Source organism: Centruroides sculpturatus, unplaced genomic scaffold, assembly GCF_000671375.1.
Source record: "Centruroides sculpturatus isolate CEXI.00-Female unplaced genomic scaffold, Cexi_2.0 scaffold91, whole genome shotgun sequence".
Taxonomy (NCBI): Eukaryota; Metazoa; Arthropoda; class Arachnida; order Scorpiones; family Buthidae; genus Centruroides; species Centruroides sculpturatus.
The window spans coordinates 144533-166046 of record NW_019384299.1 but is presented as its reverse complement, the minus strand read 5'-3'; the positions used below and the strand labels follow the sequence as shown (position 1 = coordinate 166046).

Genomic DNA, 21514 nt, shown 5'->3' with positions numbered 1-21514 from the left:
ATTATATATATTCTATATATATTTTTTCATCAATAAAGTTATATGTTTTTGAAAGTTTTTAGTAGTTTTATTGATTATTAAACAAATCCAGCAACGAGTTGCTTAATTTTCCGGTAATAAAGTTAAAATTGTATATTTTAATAACCTGCGGTAACCAGTACTCCCGCCGTATATGAAGAAAAAGCGTAAGCTTATGCAAAACTACAAAACACGTGACTAGTGTGCTCGCAAAATAATCACGTTATCAAACTCTTACTTGATATGAAAATCGGTCTTAAAAACTTACGTTATTTTTTTACACAATTCCTTCGCCGATTTATTTTTCCAAGCTAATGCGGGCTGCCTTTCCAGCGACACTATGCAAATTAATGAATGGCTTTCCTATTTATATGGGTAATTCTCATTAAATACCCTTGTGTTATCCGCGCAAAACGTGGAATTTTTCGGGATGTGGTCCTTCCGAACATATCGGTCACCGTTGTGGCCCAGCTATGAAGTTACTACAGCCTATATATATATATTAATTGGGCTTCAATTTGATAAAATTGTAGGCGTATAAAGTTAAAAGAAAATTATGATGTATAGGGGCATGCCACTACTAATTTGAGATGGAGAGCATTTATACAGTCGGCCCCCTATAACACTGTTGATAATTCCGTTTTATATGAATTCCATGTTGTACGAGTCACTTAGATTTTACAAATACGCGAGCCGTTCACAGCCCGGCACACGTATTTGTAAAATCTAAGTGACTCGTACAACATGGAATTCATATAAAACGGAATTATCAACAGTGTTATAGGGGGCCGACTGTATTTTAAATTAAAATTTAAAATATGATAAAAAATTACTGCCGGCATTGTGACGATGTCACAATAAATAATTGCTCGTTTTAAATAACTTTATAAAGTTAGTTGGTTTAAGATTTTTTATATATATGTTACCGGCAAAGTATGAAAAGCCGGCATTCTATAGAATACCTAGGCATTGTATATAATGCCTGGCGTTTTTAGGCAATCTATGAAATATGAGAATTATTACATACTTTCCCTAGGCATTGTATATAATACCTAGGCATTCTATAGAATGACAAATGCTATTTAGGCAAAGTATGAAAAAAGGTTCTGATAAGGCTATTATATAAATGACGTGCATTCCTCAAAAATACAAATGTTATTCTGAAAAAATAATGAGAGTGCCATTAAAAAAATTTATTCAAAATACGTAAAGAAAAATGAAAGTTGTACAAAACAAAATTTATGCCTTTCTTATTAAGGGAAACAAAATTTTCATATAAAAAATTACAATTAACCTACTTGTTGCAACATGGTAGGCTTGAATGACATTTTGAATTACATTTCATTACATTTTTCACGCAAAGACATTTCATATTTTGGCACTTTGTTTTACACATACATTTGACGAATCCTTGGCCGCTTCCACTGGACTGAGCAATTGCAACTGACCGGAGAGGAATTTCATGGTCAGGAATATCTTCAATTCTAAGCAAGTTCTTGGGGCATGGAGTGAATTGTGATCTCGCATATACTTGTTTTAAAATTCCTTCAGAAGTTCCAAGTCGGTAGAAACCATCCTCTGTCACACTCATTACAATTGCCAATATATTGCGCGAATCACCTCGCCCCTTGTCGACGTCAGGAATAGGAACTCGCACAGTAGTTCCCAAAGAAGCAGTGGGAAATTTTTTTTCCGAATTTATTTTCATTTTTTGGCTTGTATTTCCAGATTGATTTTAGAATTTATTTTACCTTCAATAGCATTTTCAGTTTTGAAACAAAGGGTGCACAAAATATCCATTTCATCATCTTTACTAGCATGGCCACAGAAGGTATGAATTTTTTGACGACATTTTTTGCATGCAAGTGCATCACTTGTTTCCTTTAAACACACACAACAGGTATCAGAAACGGAAATCTCTTCAGTAAGCATGTCTTCATCGTGTTGGTTTACTCCACTAACGACTATAATCTCATCTTGCGTAATCTGATTAGTTTCACCTTTTTCCATTGTTTTGACGCTTTCTATTACTTTTTCTAGCTGCTCCTCTGTATTTATGTCTTTTAATTCTGGTAGAAAAGAAAGCCCTACTTTAGGTTTGCAGCCAAAAAGAGCTTCGTATGGTGTTCTTTTGATCCCAGAATGATAAGCTCTATTTTTCATAAATTGAACGAAACGTAGTCCTTCACTCCAGCGGTCAGATTTGTTGTCCTGCATCCAAGTACAGAGCATATTTTCGATATCTTGATTAGCTCTTTCGACACTACCCTGGCTTTGTGAATGGCGAGGCTTCCCATGGACGATCTTCAGTGCTGGCCAAAACTCCTTCAAGCTGGTCACCACATTATTCGCAAATTCCCTACCATTGTCAGACTGTAATATAGACGGCGCTCCAAGCAACGAGAATATGTCCACTAGGTTGTAGGCTACTTCTTCAGCTCTTTTCGACGTTAGAGACTTAAGAATCACAAATTTTGTGAGATGATCTTGGTACACCATAATAAATTTGTATTCTCTATCTGGCTGAGACTGAAAGTCAATAAGATCTACTTGACAACGGGAATTAAATTCGGAAAAAATCATAGGTTTCACAACAATGCCCTTTTTAATACCTTTCTGTTTTTTCTGGCAAGGTTCACAAAGGTGGATGTACAGTTCAATATCATGACGTGTAACATTTTTGTATTTGATTGAAAGTTCTTTCAACATTCTATCACGTCCTCCGTGTCCAATAGCCAAATGAGCTTCATGAAGTACGTGAAATAACTCTGAGTCCGTGACGTAATACTGTATAGTACTGACGCCTTCTTTAACAGGATAAATGAGTTTACTTTTGTTTTCTACAATCATCACATCATAGCGATTCAGCAACCAATAGTCCCTGGGTTCCTTCTTAGTAGTCATTTTGGCTTTTTGTACATCATTTATTAACTTCTGGTAAGTAGTTTCGGTTAAGAAAATACTGTTTTTTGCAGCATTAACTCGAATTTTGCACAGTTCATCGTCGAATCGTTGTTTCATGTCTATAGACCATGACACCTTCTCCAACACTACAGCTTGCTCCTCCATTTTCATGGACCACAGTAAAAAACTAATTTTTTGTTGAACAAATTTAAGTAAAATTGCGTATTTTGACACTCCCGAACAAACCGCAAAGTGCAACTGACAAATTCTAAGCCTGAGCCGCTCGTTAAAAGTGACGTGCCTTGCCACGTGATATTTGAAACGAAACGGAGATGTATTTCATACTTTGCCAGTTTCTCATTTGGCATTCTATAGAATGCCTAGGAAATCTATAAAATATAAATCGTTTCATAGATTGCCGGCTAGTTTTAGGCATTATATACAATGCCTAGGCATTCTATAGAATGCCGGATTTCAAACTTTGCCGGTAACATATACATCGTGTGTGTGTGTGTGTGTGTGTGTGTAGGGGGATTATCTCGATGTCGTGCTCCATCCTTCATAACCCAGCTGCTCCATTGCGGACTTAGTTATGGTGATAAATATGATCTTCTTATTACTCCCTACGTCAGTATTTGTATATATTATATATGTAAGCATACACTACTTTATATATGTGTGTATAGTACATATATAAAGTATATACGTGTATGTAATATATATGTGTATATATTATGGACTAAATGATTAATATGGGCATTATGAATAATGACCTATTAATCACTTGGCCGTTAAAAATTAATTAATTAACATATACATATATATATATAGCGTATTGTATACTTATACATAGAGTATATATACACACACTAACTAGTGTAGTGTATATGTATTATATATTACATATACATGAACACTACTCTATAAGGAAATATTGTAAATAAGTTTTTTGCCATAAAAAATATGTATCTGAAAATTTTAATGTTGAAGACAAGTTATAACATGTCTGTAATTTACAGCTTCTTGCATTGTGTACAATTGCAAGAAATTATACGAACCACGAATTGGATATAAATGAATTAAAATTCCATTATTTAAATAATACTTACTTTATTTCGCTTTATTTAAAGTATTTGTAAATATTGAAAAACTTAACAGACGATACTTTGTCTTCCTTGTGATTTTAGCGTCATCTCGTGGAGAAATATTAATATATTCAGAATTTGTTTGAAAATGTAATATTATAGAAATTATTTTTTAATATAATTTTATTCGAATATGTATGAATTGTTTCAACATAATTTAAACGACTAAAGTATTAATTTTTATTTTCTGAAATCAATAACGAAGGTTACTAGATAACACGGTTGTAGAGGTAGCATGTTCGCATGTCACGTGATGAAACACGTTTGCTCCGCGCCTTCGCCATGTTTGTGGTCTAGCTTCCCCTTGCTTAGCTTGCACGTAATTTGTTATATGATAGGTTGACATCGCTTTTTTTCCTATTTAAAGTCAATACAACTGCAGTATTTTTATATCACGGACAAAGTTTAAAAGAAATGTTTTTCTGGCAGGTTATTCTCGCAGTCTGACTGGACGAGATGCTGCTTCATTATGTCAAGATGTTGATCCATACGAAGCCAGCATCTTCGTTGTAGATCAGGTGTTGTGGCCTAAAGTAGAATTTGGTGACAAACTATTTGGTTTTACTACAGATTACTACTCTATTTCACAAGTCATCATGGTATGTTATTTATAAATAATTAAAAATCTGTCAGGAACAACTTGAAGATTACTATGTAAACATTATTTGTTACTAATGTAAAAAATAAAAATAAAAAATCGTTGTAAAAAGTAACATCTTAAAGAAATGTCGCTCACCAAAATAATCTAACATAGCTATATGTAAAGGAACAATGGAAATTATTGGTTTATATCTTACAAAATACACACACATTTATGTAAATTAGACTGGAAGGACAATTGGTTCAAAATGGGTTTCCAATTTTTCATCCGCTAAGCGATTATCTTTGCTTAACACTCTAATATTAATTCTACCGTATATTTATTACGAACAGAGACTAAGAAAACAAACCGAAAGACGAAAAATAAAGTTAAAATATAATCGTTATCTATTCAAACTAAAATCTGCGCTTGTTAAAATTATTTAACTTTATTTTGTCGGGATTAACAAAGGAATTTATGCAACCGGCTTATACACACTTTATGATACTCACTAATAATTTATTGATAATTAATAATTATAAATGTTATTCTTACCTGGAACGAAATGTTTCTGACACACTCTTGTATTGATATTCACTTTGTCCGTATTGAAATTTCTCCGGTTAATTCTCCAGAGCCATGCAAATTGCCTTCTTGGTGAAAGCTCCTCGATGACAATGCAGGAAAATTTTTAAAAAATGACGTTTCTTTGTTCTTGAGTGAACTAGCATACACCCAATCACCCAACAATTTACCATAGTGATATTCGCGAATAAGCAACACAAGAGTTCCAGCTAAAGTGCGCTTAAACACAAATAAAACGTAAAAAAAATTACAAAAGTGGCGCTGAACAATTGCTCACACTCGTGACGTCACTCGTGATGCCTACTTTAAATCTCTCTAATAAACTCAGCGCCCTCTCGTAGCGACAGGAAAGCGAGTTAGCAAATCAGCGGAAGTGTATCACTGTCTGCTTCCCTACCATACGTTGTCAATAACGTTTTCGCCCATTTTGTGGTTATTCTCGACTTACAACAAATTGTTTTAAAGTTATCATTACTAATTTTATGTATTAATCGATCCTTTGCCTTGGCCTGATAAAGCCCTTTTCAAATTCTTTTGTGGCTTGGTCCACAATGAATAATACAGGTGGGTGAAGGACGAGGCCTGAAATATCCGAAACAGACTAGATCTCCGAAAACTTCTTGGGGTTTTACGACCGGCGAATTCAAATACGAATTCCTCAGATCGGTAGGCTTACGCATTAACCTTCTCTTCGGTCACCCGTTTCAGGCACATAGGTAGGGAGGGTGCTCGTTTGCCGGCACGTGATGATCCCGCTGTATTGTATGTACAGTACAGTGCATAAATTTTTATTAAAGTATCTCCGAAACTATATTCACTTTTTTGAAAAAGGATTTTCATTTCTGATTCTCTTTCCAATGACTTCTAAATCATCTTCCTGTGACCATTTACTACGGGGTTACAGAAAACCACACTCTACCTGCAAAATACGATTCAGACTGCTGAGATGTTACGGATGACGACCTACCGCTCCGGGATCCCGTCCCTTACCATTATGAGTTCGGCCGCTGTTTGTGCAATGCCAAAAAAAATTTATGTGCCACGGAACAAAACACAAATTCATTCTAATTAAATTTTTAAATAAATTTTCAATTTAATTTTTAGATAATTTATTAAATTTCAAAAAATGAATAATAATGTGTTTTATCATTATTGTTTAATAAAAATCGATTAACAATGAAATCGTTCTATCTGAAAAATATCGGAAGATTGAAATCGTAAAGGTAATTTGCAATTATATTTCGAATGTTTTCATCAATTTAATAAATTAATTTAAATATTAAGTTATTCATTTATTAGTTTTGTTGAATTCTGCGAAAGGCAATGGGATTACGGCATTACATTATCGAAGATGAATGAAGGCAATCAAATTAAAAAGATTCGGATAGGTTGGAAGGAAATAACGCTTTTGCTGTACCTTAACTCATTGTCTACCATTCGTCTCTAAGCCATCCTCAGAGTTTTCTCCTCGTCGATAAAGCGACACGTTCATCAAATTATATACAAGAAAACAAACATATGTATTGAATTGGAGCAGCATTTCACGCCAATCATGCGATGACTCTACTTTTTGGATTCGCCACAAGATTCAATTTAAAAATAGAACTTAAACTTCTGTGATTTACACCATTCACTCACTAATTCTACTTTTCGAATTTATTACAGGATCTCCCGTCTGAAAGTAGGGCATATTCTGCACAGTCGCTGATAAATTGTGTACCGGCTATAGATAACAATTCGATTGCAGCATCATTTTTTTCCTATCTCAAATAATTTGGGTTGTCGTAATGCGAAAATTATTTGAAATATCCATGGAAATACGAAAGCTGTACCAAAAGTAACCTTTTTATTAATTGACATAAGTCATTCAAGATACACGTTAGTAGAGTAATACTCCCTCTACAGTAATCCCTCTTCATTGCAGGTAAATAATAGATTCCGAACAGAAGCAACGTGCCGTCATCCAGTTCTTGAAGGAAAGGTGCAGGCCGTCGGATACCCACAGAGACTACAGAATGTTTACCAAGTAATATAAAAGATCGATGAAAAAGTTTAACGAAGGACAAACCAACATTGAAGACAAATCACTCAGCATGAAACCATACAGTGGTCTCCCGCTTCGTGGTTTGCCTTCTCTGTTTGACATTCTCACCTCATTGCAGTTGTACGATGTGGTGAGAATGTCAAAGACTTAGAATATCGGACCACCGATCATCAAAGTTTCTTTTGAGTTTTTGGGTAACGAGTATATATAACTACGTTTTGCAGCATAATTTTATAAGAGTAGATTAGTAGACTTTTATAAATGAATAAGGTTGTGGAAATGTTCGATACTTTTGACTGTAAATTAGATCACGCCTCACTATAAATTGGCTGGACCTATGGATCAAAGTGAGAAGATTGCAGTTTTTGACTGTTAGTTTTGTATTATAAGAGTAGGCCTAATAAACATTCCGAATGTGTGGATTAGGGTGGGTGAAACTCTATACGTGAAGTTGACGTGCAGAGTTACACGCATTCTAATTCTAGGTGGAACTCTCACACGGCCACCTCCACGTGGTGAGTTCTGGGTTGTCATTCGTCGAGAAAAGACGAAAGGCAAGCGAAGGGCCGTGTACAGTGATATTGTGTTCGTGTGTGTATGTTGTGTGCGTGTGATCCAAGTACATCTTTCGGTGTGTCTAAAAACAGAAAAACAGTAAATTACGATACGAGAATAAGACGTGTAGAGAAGAGTTCTTACCATCGGAGACTTTGGGAAATATTATAAATGGCTACTTCGTCCTCTTCGTGGTAAAGTTAAGAAGGGAGATTTTTCTCCGTTTCAAATGTTCCTACAAAACACAAAGAGTGAGAAAGCGAAAAGTTCATTTATTATCTAAGGTCAACATTATTTCCTTTATCAGTCTTTCTTCCGAACAGTGTCACGAGAAGAGCGAAGGACCTGACCTAGCCTAATCTAACCTAACCGGAAGCTCAATCCTAATAACAGCTGTTTGGGAAGAAATGTCGGTCGCATGTCGCGTCCAATGAGTAAACGTGTCACGTCAGGGTGGTCACAATCGGGAGTCAAATCCGTTCTCGTCGACCGAGTGTCACATTCGGGAGACAAGTCCGTGATAAGAGACGGTCACGTCAGGGAAAAGGTGTCTAATCCGGTAAGAAAGTCGCATCCGGGTGAAGAAGGACGAATTAGGAAAAATCGAAGAGGATCACCGTCTAGGCCAAGGGAACCGCAGCCGTCCGCAGCAACAAAACCACAGACACCACTGTCCCTCGTCTTCGGCGGCTCTCTCCTCCGATTCCTCGCGTTCCCTTTCCGGAAGGCAGTGGCGTCCCCGTCGCGAACAAACAGGTAGAACGCTAGAAAATAGGAAGTGACAACTCGAACGAGCTGTCACGCCTCTCATCCTCCACAACAAGATCTGTGGCCGGATGACCCCCGAAAACCTTTGTCAAGTGCGACGGATACAGAATGAAGCGTGACATAATCCCGACTCCGGGAGGATGCCACGCCACGCACACTTGGGGAAGGTCTTCATCCTCTGTCTCTAGCTCGATGGCCTCTTCCCACACCGATTGGCAAGAGACACGGTCGAAAACTGCACGAGATTAGCTTGAATAAGTCGATAAATATCTTTTTCGTCCATCGCATGAAATCAATCAAATTCCTAAGATTTCGATTTATTTCACTCGATATTATTTCGCTGTTCGGAGAGATTCGTCTGTCGCCGTCGGGGTTGCTCGTTTCGCGTATTAACGCAACATCAAACTAAATAAAGTTAATATTAAAAAAAAATCGAATAACCTTTATAATACGGCGGAACGAAAATGAAGTCCGAGACAACGGGAAAACCGACACAGAGGATAAACAGATTGATCCAAGGAGAAGCCACCATTTTTTCTTCCTGAATTTCTGGCATTTTTAAGAATGTCTCCCCTAAATTCTTAAACGACGTGGAGGAAGTGACCTACGTAAATCTTTTAGTGTCTTTAGTGGCATACAAAATTATGACACTAATGACGAGTTCTTTCATATCTAAATCTGTTGGTTTTATGGGTTAGATAACTCGGATATGACAGATCCCTTATCGCATTTTTTTTGCTCATTTGTAGGCTTAGTCAAACTACTAAAAGAAAAAGAAAAACCTCTTGATGTCCTCAGAATGGTAAATGGTATTAAAAGTAATCAATAATCGAATGTTTCTAAAAAACTATGCACGTTTCTTCCTCTTTGAAACAACGTTTGGTTTGAAAAGTGCCTATTAAGTAAAATCAAACATTTTCAAGATGAAGCATAAGAAGCGCCGATCCATCCAAGATTTTTAGTTTTTCTGATAATTCTACCTCTGGAGTAGGCTACATTTTAATTGATTTGTTGGTTTTGTAATCAGTGACACACTCGGATTGGAAAATCCCGAGGATTTTTCGAAGGATGGTCCATCTTGGATATGTCGGAACCCAGGCCCATAATGGGTTTGCTAAAAACAGTGCCAAAAGGTCAGAGAAAGTCAAAAATTAGAATAAAACTACACAACGTTTATACACAGGGCCGTGGATAGCGATCACGGGTGCTGACCCTTCGGGGGATTTCGAAAGTGACATTGTACACGGGATGCATCACTCATCTTGGTAGTGTAATTCCTAAGTACTATCTAGAGCCATTTGTGCAATGCAGTCAGGATTTATATTTGCCCTGGTACCAAACACAAATTTATTCCACTTAAAATTTAATTAATTAATTAAATTTTACATAATAATATCAATAATTCTTCGTTGGATATATTTCAAACAATGAATAATAACGTGTTTTATCATTATTGTTTAATAAAAATCGATTAACAATGAGATCGTTCTATCTGAAAAATATCGGAAGATTGAAATCGTAAAGGTAATTTACAATTATATTTCGAATATTTTTATCAATTTAATAAATTAATTTAAATACAGTATTAAGTTATAATTTGATTAGTTTTGTTGAATTCTGCGAAAGGCAATGAGATTACGGCATTACATTATCGAAGATGAATGAAGGCAATCAAATTAAAAAGATTCGGATAGGTTGGAAGAAAATAACGCTTTTGCTGTACCTTAACTCATTGTCCACCATTCGTCTCTAAGCTATCCTCAAAGTTTTCCCCTCGTCGATAAAGCCACACGTTCTTCAAATTATGTACAAGAAAACGAACATATGTCTTGAATTGGAGCAGCATTTCTCGCCAATCATGCGATGACTCTACTTTTTGGATTCGCCACAAGATTAAATTTAAAAACAGAACTTAAACTTCTGTGATTTACACCATTCACTCACTAATTCTACTTTTCGAATTTATTACAGGATCTCCCGTCTGAAAGTAGGACATGCATTCTGCACAGTCGCTGATAAATTGTGTACAGGCTATAGACAACAATTCGATTGCAGCATCATTTTTTTTCCTATCTCAAATAATTTGGGTTGTCGTAATGCGAAAATTATTTGAAATATCCATGGAAACACGGGAGCTATACCAAAAGTAACCTTTTTATTAATTGACACAAGTCGTTCTAGATACACGTTAGTACAGTAATACTCCCTCTACAGTAATCCCTCTTCATTGCAGGTAAATAATAGATTCCGAGCAGAAACAACGTGCCATCATCCAGTTCTTGAAGGAAAGGCACAGGTTGTCGGACATCCACAGAAGACTACAGAATGTTTACCGAGCAATATAGCAGATCGATGAAAAAGTTTAACGTAGGACAAACCAGCACTGAAGACAAATCACTCAGCAGGAAACCATACAGTGGTCTCCGGCTTCGTGGTTTGCCTTCTCTGTTTGACATTCTCACCTCATTGCAGTTGTGCAATGTGGTGAGAATGTCAAAGACTTAGAATATCGGACCACCGATCATCAAAGTTTCTTTCGGGTTTTTAGGTCATGAATATATATAACTACGTTTTGCAGCATAATTTTATAAGAGTGGATTAGTAGACTTTTATAGATGAATAAGGTTGTGGATATATTCGGTACTTTTGATTCTAAATTAGATCACGCCTCACTATAAATTGGCTAGNCATATATTACTCCTGGTTTGGTTTAGAAAACAACTGTTTGGGAAAGAAAACAAAAAGAAGGGAAAACGGTCTAAAAATGCCTTAAGGGACACAACATCAACACTGGGCAGATGTATGTCTAAACATAAAACAGGTTAGTTAACTATTGTGTAAATATATCCATAATTGTTGTAATTTACCGTAATAACAAATGTAATAATCAAATTTACCAATTTCTAGAAATGTAAAACCTAAAGAGGGGTGCAAGTTACAGAAAAATATTGCACCTGAAATGCATAGTAAATAAGTAAATAAAGAATACAAAGATAAGCTTTTGTCTCTTATTAAATGCGGTCCAGGCAAAAAAATGGCGGTTATTTCTGTGGAATTAACCCATGAAGTTTCATCAATTTTTTGAGGAAATATTTTCTTTGAAAAATTGACCTTTTAAAAGATTTTTTTATTATAATCATATTCAAAAATTAATACTTTATTTCATTTTGTTGTTATTTATTTATTTTGGCTTACATGACTTTCAAAATAAACTATCCTATTTATAAATAATTACAAACTCTAATAAAAATATAGATTTTTAAAATAACTTTGTGTTTCTTTTAATAATTTAAAATATCCTCTAAAAAATATATTTAAAGTACTCTGAACTAATTTGATTATTCTCAAAGACTTGTGGAATTAATGTGTGTTTACACATATTAATTCCTTTAAAAATATATTTTTTATGCATTATATAATGCAACATAATATAATTAGTACAGAATAAAATAAATAGAATTAAATACAATATATATATATATATATTATATATAATTCTTTTTATTTTTAATTCCTATTTATTGTTCATTCTTTATATATGTGTCTGTGTGTGTGTGTATAGGAATTATCTTGAAATATGCTTGGTTTAGAAAAGCATATTGTCAAATAAGGAATTAGTGCTTATATATTGAATGATGTTTGTAGTATAAATAATTCAGTTTACTTTTCCTTTAATGTTATAGTCTTGTTTGATCTTTTTGCTATCTTTGATATTAAAACATTGTCAAATTCAGTTATAAATGGATACATGTCATTTTTTAATGGATGCTGTTTAAAGAGGAATGCTTGGTACTTGGTACTTGTGCACTGCAATAATCAAATTAATGACTAAAAAGTTTATTAAATATAATATTGCTATGTACTAATAATTTTTAAGAATATCAATAAACTACTATAGAGTTAATGAAATGGAATAAATTGAACTTGTATAACTATATATATATATATATATATATATATATATATAAATTGAACTGTTTTTGTCATGTGTGACACTGCAACCAATGTTCTTTTTGTTTAAAAAATTTGTTTTAATTATGATCATTGTTCAAATTTATTAGGTTAAATCTGATAACAGCTGTTTAAGATGGTTGAAAATGTTAGCTTGCCTATTAAAGTGTATATTTTGCTAAATATTTGGTGTTGATGTACTCAAGCCACTGCTTGTGATGCCAAAATGAACCTGTAGAATTTTTTGTAATTAATGCTGAATTGGACATCAGGTATGAGGTTCGTCTTGGGTGCCAAAACTTCACTATGGCTCTATTTGAACATCCTGTTTTATGAGGTGTTTGTTTGTATAAATTGAATCAATCAAAATTACAAATTGCATGAAATTTTATCTTAAATTTAATGTAAACAGAAAAATATTTACTTGAAAGTTTTGTCTGGTAACCAAATAAATAATGTTTTTTTTGAAATGTGAATAAAAATGTGTGTATTTTTTGTTTAAAATTATTTTATTCATCAAAATATTCACTTTCACATTCAATTACACTTTCTCAACAGGAGGGCAGTTTGAAAATATTATTTTTATAAATGATTTGAATGATTCCTAAAAAATCTGTGTGTTTGGTGGCCTTTGAGAGGCCACCAACACATGTTCAACTATTTGATTAATGAATAGTTGAACATTGGTCAAACCTTCACAGCAGATTNATTAGATCACGCCTCACTATAAATTGGCTAGACCTATGGATCAAAGTGAGAAGATTGCAGTTTTTGAGTTTTGTATTATAAGAGTAGGCCTAATAAACATTCCGAGTGTGTGGATTAGGGTGGGTGAAACTCTATACGTGAAGTTCACGTGTAGAGTTACACGCATTCTAATTCTAGGTGGAACTCTCACATGGCCACCTCCACGTGGTGAGTTCTGGGTTGTCATTCTTCGAGAAAAGACGAAAGGCAAGCGAAGAGCCGTGTATTTAACTCTTTTCACGTTTCTCTCAATGTTCTTACTGTAATTTGTGTAACGATTAACGAAGACGTGTCATCATCTTAAATAATAATACAGTAATTTAAGGGATTAATGATCATAGCATTAGAAAAATTCACGAACGAAATTCTTTTATATTTAATTTATTTAAATAAAGAAGGACAGAGTTTTAAATTTTATATCAATTAGATTCGTGAATGATTTAATACGACTTTATTCAATCTGCAATTGAAAATTTCAATGAGTTTAAAATGGCGATTGTAACAGGTATCACGTGTGAAACGGGTATCAATTGCTGCTCTGAGGATACGAGTTCAAACTCGGGTATAGCGTTTTTATTACTGTTGCTTTACTTTTCGGCCCTTTCCATTATATTTTCTTCTTCTACTTATTCTACTCTATTTACGCGCTGTTTTCATAAATAGCACCATTTTCACTTTATGTACAGAATAGTTATTTGTACATTGTTGGACGTGTTCAAACCACTTTACTCTACTTTTTTCCAGTTGTATGTGATATGTTCATTCCGAGGCCGTGCATACAGGGGTTTTAGAGGTTTAACTACCCGTTTGAAAAGAATGAAAAAATAAAATAGTATATTGTCTGTAACTTATATTTACATTTTACCAGTCCAGTTTCCTCTTATTCTCCCGTATTGTATTACTCTATATTTTTATACTGTAAAAATTAATAAACCAAGTTATGAAAAAATAATGTGTTTTAGTAACTTCATCCTTCTAATAACTCTAAGCAAGGGCCTGACTCACTCCATATTCTGTCTCATCTATTTCTTCCACTCATCCTTCTAACATTCAAAGCATTTTTGAACAAGATCTTCTTGAAGCTCGTAGAACAGGGGTCACAAACTGGCGGCCCGCGGCCTTGATGGTTACTTATCTAAAAATCAAATCTTGCGGGGGATTAAAACAGAAAAAAATTGAAACGTCTAACTGTTTATGCAAGGCCTGGAAACAAAATGCCTTTTTAAATTTGGTTTTCGGCCCGCATCTGATATAGGCCTACATCAATTTGACTGCTCCTTTGCTGCATTTGAGATCCCTGTCCTAAAGTGTTAGGAACTTCAAGAAGCCCTTGTTCAAAACTGGACTTTGCCCCCGACGAAGCTGATAAACAACGTTATAATCAGCGTAAGGTTTTACGCTGCTCTTATGATATAGGCCATATTAATGCTTACGTGCATAAGTGAAGTTAGATGCTATTGTTTAATACGAATAAGTATTGTTCACTCTCACGTTCTTTTATACATTACAATAAATTAAGAACAAAATTAAACGGTAAATTCGCAATTTTTAATTAATACAGTACACTTTTTACTATTTATTTTTCACAACTATAAATTAAAAAAAAAATAGAAAATAAATTAATAAATGCGTGGTTATATAATAACAAATAAATACATAATACATATAATTGTTTATCATTTAAAAATCTTAATTTAGAAAAAAACAAAAAAAAAATGGCGAAGACTATGGTAAAGACGCCATACCGTAATCTAAATCATCGATAATATTTTCCAATTCCGATCGAATTTTAATATATAAATTGATATATAAATTATATAAAATAATAATAATAACAACAACAACAACGAATCAGATGATATTTAGAAGTTTCGATGTCGTCTGTTTTGATGACGAGATTAATTTTACGGTCGCCATTTTCTCATTCCTGTTGATCGAATATCTGGGATAAATTAGTAATAAACATTGGAAATTTGTTATCGTCGATAACGAAAATGACGTTTGTTTAATTGTATATAAATTATTAAAGTATTTTACATCAGTTATATCGTCGTAGATTACGTATTTGGCGAATGTGAAACCGAAAAAACAATTGCTAAGCCTAAGGACTAGGAAATTATTGAAAAGAAGATTCTAGTTTTAAAATACATTCTGTGAATATATTTATATATATATTTTTTGCTGTCGAAATCATTTTAAAGTAATTAGTTATGATTATTGAAAGTCCAGAAGCATTGAAGGAATGGCTAACAGCCTGTTTAGAACCAAAGTAAGAATATATTTTATTAAATAACTTTATCAATGATGTAAATTAGCTAATAAGTGTGTGTGTGTGATAAGGATCAAAACTGCAGAAATTTAACTACAGAAATGTGTGATTTAACATTTGAAAATGTCAAAAATATGTCTGATCTGTTATATTTTATAAAAAAATATAATGGAAATAAATTCTTATAATTTTTAATCCATTCACATATATTGGTAATCTGAAATTGATACAATTCACATATAAACTGGTTTACAAGATTTGTACTAAAAACTCTTCGAAATAATCCTTTATCGGCAATATTCTTTATTCTTTCCGCAAAGGACGTTGCCGGTGAGGCGTATTTTGAAGTTTTTGATATTTAATCGCATAAAATATGTTTCTAAGCTGAATATAAGGTAAGGGAAACGTAGTAGTAATGTGTTGACGAATTGAATTACTAATCGGGTATAGCGATTTGTAGTTGTAATTCGTAATTTACTTGAAAACATTATAAGTTTGAACTTTATAAAAATATGCCGTATTTTCTTTAATTTATATTTAATTTATTAACTAATTTAGTTTATTAGTTAAGTTATAAATTTTAAGAATTCTTTGCATGACTCGAACATTTAAATGATAATATACTACTGCCGGCTCCGCTTACTTTTGTTAGTAGTATGATGAGACTTTGTAAAATCAATTAAACTTTGATCGGTACATCTGATATATATTGTGTTTATGTATGTATATGTTGATATGTGCTTATTATCCAAATACATATGCATAATACATATGCATAATATATCAACAAAAGCATAAAAGTTTTATAATCAAAAGTAATGTTAAACCATGTTTGTTTTTCATATCAAAAACAAAACTATGAAATTATTGTAGTTTTATAATTCAAGGATTATGGCAATCATTATTTTCCAGTCTTTGGGACTCCATATAAGTAAATTATTTATCAATCATATAAGTATATTTCATATTTATATAGTGAGGTTTTCATTAGAAATATTATTTGTAATTTGTATAATATTATTATTATACACCTGTTTTAATGCAGATTACTCATACAAATATTTTTATCAGACATTCTATATTTGGCAGCAATTGTTTTTTGTAGATATAATTTGTTTTAAACATTACATATGCAAACATATTCAGTTCTACAATCCCTCTATAAATTTGCATTTAAATTTAAATGCAGGGCTATAAGAAGTCTGGCCTGTTCATTTTTGAACAAAATATTAATGATTCTATGTTAAATGAGCCACTCACTTGCCAAATTGATTAACTTCACAAAACAAAAACTATAAAGTATTTTTAAAAATTCCTATTAATATAACAATACATTCTGCAATGTTTATTTAAATTTAAAGTATATAATTTTAAATTTAAATAAACATTGCAGAATGTATTGTTATATTAAAGCATAGTTTTAATATAACAATATATAAAATTAGTTATGCAAAAAATTTAAAAATCATAATGATTATATTAAGATTTCCAAATGGAGTGAATCGATTTGGCCTGTGAACGGCTCAAATGTAGATAAACTTCTTAAATGTCTTATATGACAATATATGATATAAATGTTTTATTGTTTTTATATTAATATAATTTTAACTGATTAATGATCAAATAAATTACAAGATTTTGAGCATTAATGTTGTAGTATGATAATTAGAAAATTGTGTTCATTCATTATTTGTTTATCAATTTATTTGTCACATATTGCATATATTTTGACATGTAAAAATAGACATAAATTATGTAATTTAGAAAGTGCTTTCTTTTTCATTACATAATACAAATTATGAATTCAGATAATTGAAATAGTATAATTACATGTTTTTGCTGTAATTATTTTACATTGTCTGAATGTTTTTATGAATTAGCATATATTAATACTAATAATTTGCAAATTAATAAAGATTAAACTTCAAAATCATTTTTAATAATAGTGTTATTCTGTATATGCATTAAATGAAGTTTATAATTAATGTAAATTAAATGATGATGAATGTTTGTCATTTTAGAAATATTTCTTTCAAATTTGCATGTATTGCATTTTTATTAAAAAATTTATAGTGAAAATATACAAATATCAAATTTATAATTTTATAGGTTTCATATGAAATTATATCTTATACTTTGTTAATTATTGTTTTGTTTGGGAAAGTAATTCTGGAACATTACAAATTTTTATAACAAAATATAAGAATTAAGTTCTATTTCTTTTTGGTAAAATGATAAAGATCATGAAATTCGGATTCTTATGTTCGTATCAAGCTGAATATACATAATGGCATAGAAAATCCTTTGATTAACTTTCATAACATGTTATTATACCAAAATTTAAAAGATAAAAGAATACAAGAATCCTATTTGCAACATCTTCATTACTGTTTTGTTTTGACAAAGAAAAACTTACTATCCAAATTTCTGAAGATATTGTTTTTTAATATATGTATAAAAATAATAATAAATTCAAAAAATTATAGTTAGTAAATAGTTTAATATTTTATCATTTGAAATATGTTTATGAAGATTATTTATGATTTTATTTGGATTGCAAAAACTTGTTCAGAAACTTTCAGAATAACAACAATAAGTAATATTTCAAGTTTCTTGCTTGATTTAAATCTGTCCACTCTGAAATAAAGATCAAGGCAACTATTTTTAGTTTTTTCTCTTCTTGTTCATTTTATATTTCTATTCTGAAACTGTTTCTGAAGAATTCTACAATTAGCTCAACAGGGGAGCAATGATTAAGTTATTTTTGATTTTATTTTTATCTACAGCATAGAATGCTACATTATCTAAAACTGATGATGATGATGATTATACATTTGGATATACAGTACAATGAGTTGTTGATGCTGTCTTAACTCATAATGAATAGAACTTTTAGTTTTATTTTTTAAGAAATACATGACTATCATTTGATACAATTTTTTTTAACACTTATTATTGTAGAATAGATGAATAATACATGCAAACAAACATTTTTGACACACTGAATCTTTCTATAATAATACATGGTAATACAACAAAAATATGCAATAATTATTTTCATATTAATAATGACATATTGCATAATTTTAAAATAAGATTTTTTTACTGTAAGTAATAGATATGTATTATATCAATGGTGCAGTTTTCTTTATATTCTTTTAAAAGGTCGATTTTTCAAAGAAAATATTTCCTCAAAAAATTGATGAAACTTCATGGGTTAATTCCATAGAAATAACTGCCGTTTTTTTGCCTGGACCGCATTTAATCAGAGACAAAAGCTTATCTTTGTATTCTTTATTTACTTATTTACTATGCATTTTGGGTGCAATATATTTGTGTAACTTGCACCCCTCTTCAGGTTTTACATTTCTAGAAATTGGTAAATTTGATTATTACATTTGTTATTATGGTAAATTACAACAATTATGGATATATTTACACAATAGTTAACTAACCTGTTTTATGTTTAGACATACATCTACCCAGAGTTGATGTTGTGTCCCTTAAGGCATTTTTAGACCTTTTCCCTTCTTTTTGTTTTCTTTCCCTTTAGCTCCATCCATTTCCTCCCACACGTTGTCAACCTCCATTCCATCATTTAGGTTTATGGTTTTGTTTTTATTAACGATTTTGAAGTGCTTTTTGAATTTTCGTAGATAACTGTCTTTTTCTCTATGGATTATTTTTACACTTTTTTCATTGATTGTGCATCCAAATTTCCTACAGTGATTTGTCCATGGTGACTGGTTATAATTAAGTCTAATTGCTGCTTTATGTTCTTTTATTCTGGTACCGAGTTGCTTTCCTGTTTCGCCAATGTATATCGCTAGTTTCTCACATGTACATTTTATTTCATATATTACTCCTGGTTTGGTTTAGAAAACAACTGTTTGGGAAAGAAAACAAAAAGAAGGGAAAACGGTCTAAAAATGCCTTAAGGGACACAACATCAACACTGGGCAGATGTATGTCTAAACATAAAACAGGTTAGTTAACTATTGTGTAAATATATCCATAATTGTTGTAATTTACCGTAATAACAAATGTAATAATCAAATTTACCAATTTCTAGAAATGTAAAACCTAAAGAGGGGTGCAAGTTACAGAAAAATATTGCACCTGAAATGCATAGTAAATAAGTAAATAAAGAATACAAAGATAAGCTTTTGTCTCTGATNATAATTATAATAAAGTTACAATAAATTAAGTTAATATATAATTATATATACAGTACCTAATTTATATATAATTATATGTACAGACGAAACTAAACTCAATTTATTTGCCTAAACGTCTGTAGCGTGGCGCTACGGACGGCGGGAGAGTAGTTCAGCTGCCCGATGACGTTTTACGTAATTATAGAAGTTGTTTTACCGTTGTGTACGGATACCGCCACAATTTTTTCGCCGTCTTATAGGAATCGTAACTATAGGAAACAGTTTTATAGGGGGATCTACTGTATATGAGAATCTGGACTTCAACATAAACAGTTTAATGTTGTAACATCAACTTAATCAAGAATCTTCAAATACTGGATTAAAATACAAAAATAATCCCTCATCAAACCCTTTAACCGGTATTAAATAAGAGTAAAATTACATGCAAAGTTTTCGGATCCCAGGGAGGGATCCGAAAACTTAGTCAACTATCTGTCAATTTTCACACCTGGGAGTGTATCTCCTTTTAAATTCTCCACATTGATAAAGATGCTTTCAAGCAACCTTCTGACCTGCTGTCCCAATTTCATCATATTATTATACAGTAGAGCGTTGTTTATCCGAATCAATTGGGGACTGGGGTTGTTTGAATAACTGATTATGTATGAAAAAATATATTAACCTATCCCATGTTGAAATTTTTCTCCATTGTGTGTTGCTTTGTGTTGGATTTTCATCAATGTTAAGCCTAATGTAAATTTTTAAAAATAATAATTGTGACTATTGTATCGTTAAAAATTATTTCTTTATTTTGTACAAACAAAATAAATATATTGAAAAATATAAAAACAAAAAAATATATTTTGGAAGATAATCAAGTATCAAAAACGTTCAATTCAGCATGACACAGTCCGACTGGAATGCTTTCGGTTTACCGACATTTCAGTTGATCGGCTTTCATATAAACGACGCTCTACTGTAATACCAAATGGGCAGTCAGGCAGTTGTTGCCAGTTCCTCTAGGATTAAAGTCATCGAAATTTTCCTATGACAGTGTCAATCGTACTCTATTGGATTTTCATGTTACCCTCAACTGTGCCTAGAAGAACTTTCTTGATCCAGACCTGTCCTGAATGATCCAAATCCAGACTTCCTCAAGACCCTTGGCCTCTGCAATCTAAATCAAGAAGCATCACCATCAAAACAGGTATTTCCCGACTCACAAATAATTGTAAACTCTCTCTCTCTTGTGATCACTAGATACACAGGCTAAGTTGTTAATTAAAATTAATGGGTATAGCTTGGGATTTTGCATGGAAGGATGCAAGGATGAAGGATATAGAAACCTATGGCAAGCAAAAATGAAATTCATCAAGAGCATGCTGAGTAAGGCCAGAAGAGACAGAATAAAGAATGAAGAAATAAGGTTAAAGAACAGGAATGAAAAATTTTGGAGGAGAAGATAAAACAAATTAGATTGAGATGGTTTGGACATACCAAAAGAATGGAAGACAATAGAATACCAAAGTTGTTATTGGAGAAGGAGAAGGAGGGGAGAAGGATCTAGGGGAAGACCCAGGAAGGAGGTGGATGGACAAGATAGCTGAAGACCTAAGAAAAAGGACTGATGATGTAACAATGGTGTTTGCAGAGGAGTGGTGGAAAGACAGTCTTTGATCCATGGTATACTCTAGACATAAATATATGAATCAAATAAAATGTATATAGAATAATATAGGGCATTCATTTAATACAGTAGAACCTCAAAAACTCGGCCTAATGTGGACCGAA

General features: G+C 32.2%; 2 protein-coding genes and 3 long non-coding RNA genes across 7 annotated transcripts in view; 3 read left to right on the top strand and 2 right to left on the bottom strand.

Annotated features, from left to right (window-relative positions):
* Positions 1-5645, bottom strand: part of LOC111632468 — an 80284-nt gene extending 74639 nt beyond the window's left edge. For both annotated transcript variants that reach the window (XR_002757872.1, XR_002757870.1), the window contains exon 1: positions 5203-5645. This is a non-coding gene — a long non-coding RNA (uncharacterized LOC111632468). The remainder of the gene's footprint in view (positions 1-5202) is intronic.
* On the bottom strand, positions 1575-3414 carry LOC111632142 (KRAB-A domain-containing protein 2-like). The gene has a single exon (XM_023376541.1). The coding sequence runs from the start codon at positions 3091-3093 to the stop codon at positions 1723-1725; it is 1371 nt and encodes a 456-aa protein (XP_023232309.1). The 5' UTR covers positions 3094-3414; the 3' UTR covers positions 1575-1722.
* A 747-nt stretch (positions 5646-6392) lies between the features above and the next one.
* LOC111630717 lies at positions 6393-8488 on the top strand. 2 transcript variants are annotated; one of them, XR_002757578.1, is made up of 3 exons: positions 6393-6455; positions 6532-7069; positions 7157-8488. It is a non-coding gene; the product is annotated as an uncharacterized LOC111630717 (long non-coding RNA). The 2 variants fall into 2 exon arrangements; XR_002757582.1 differs by having other exon boundaries at positions 6395-6455; positions 6517-7069.
* Positions 8489-10037: 1549 nt separating this feature from the next.
* Positions 10038-11260, top strand: LOC111630806. The gene is made up of 3 exons (XR_002757594.1): positions 10038-10123; positions 10205-10745; positions 10833-11260. It is a non-coding gene; the product is annotated as an uncharacterized LOC111630806 (long non-coding RNA).
* A 3819-nt stretch (positions 11261-15079) lies between these two features.
* LOC111631797 (RNA-binding protein 26-like) overlaps positions 15080-21514 on the top strand; it is a 95599-nt gene continuing 89164 nt past the window's right edge. Inside the window, exon 1 of the mRNA XM_023376142.1 lies at positions 15080-15566. Coding sequence (XP_023231910.1) covers positions 15508-15566 — 59 coding nt within the window. The 5' untranslated portion in view covers positions 15080-15507. The remainder of the gene's footprint in view (positions 15567-21514) is intronic.

Excerpts from the sequence above, each read along its gene's own strand:
- LOC111632142 (XM_023376541.1), bottom strand. The coding sequence starts at position 3,093 with ATGAAAATGGAGGAGCAAGCTGTAGTGTTGGAGAAGGTGTCATGGTCT.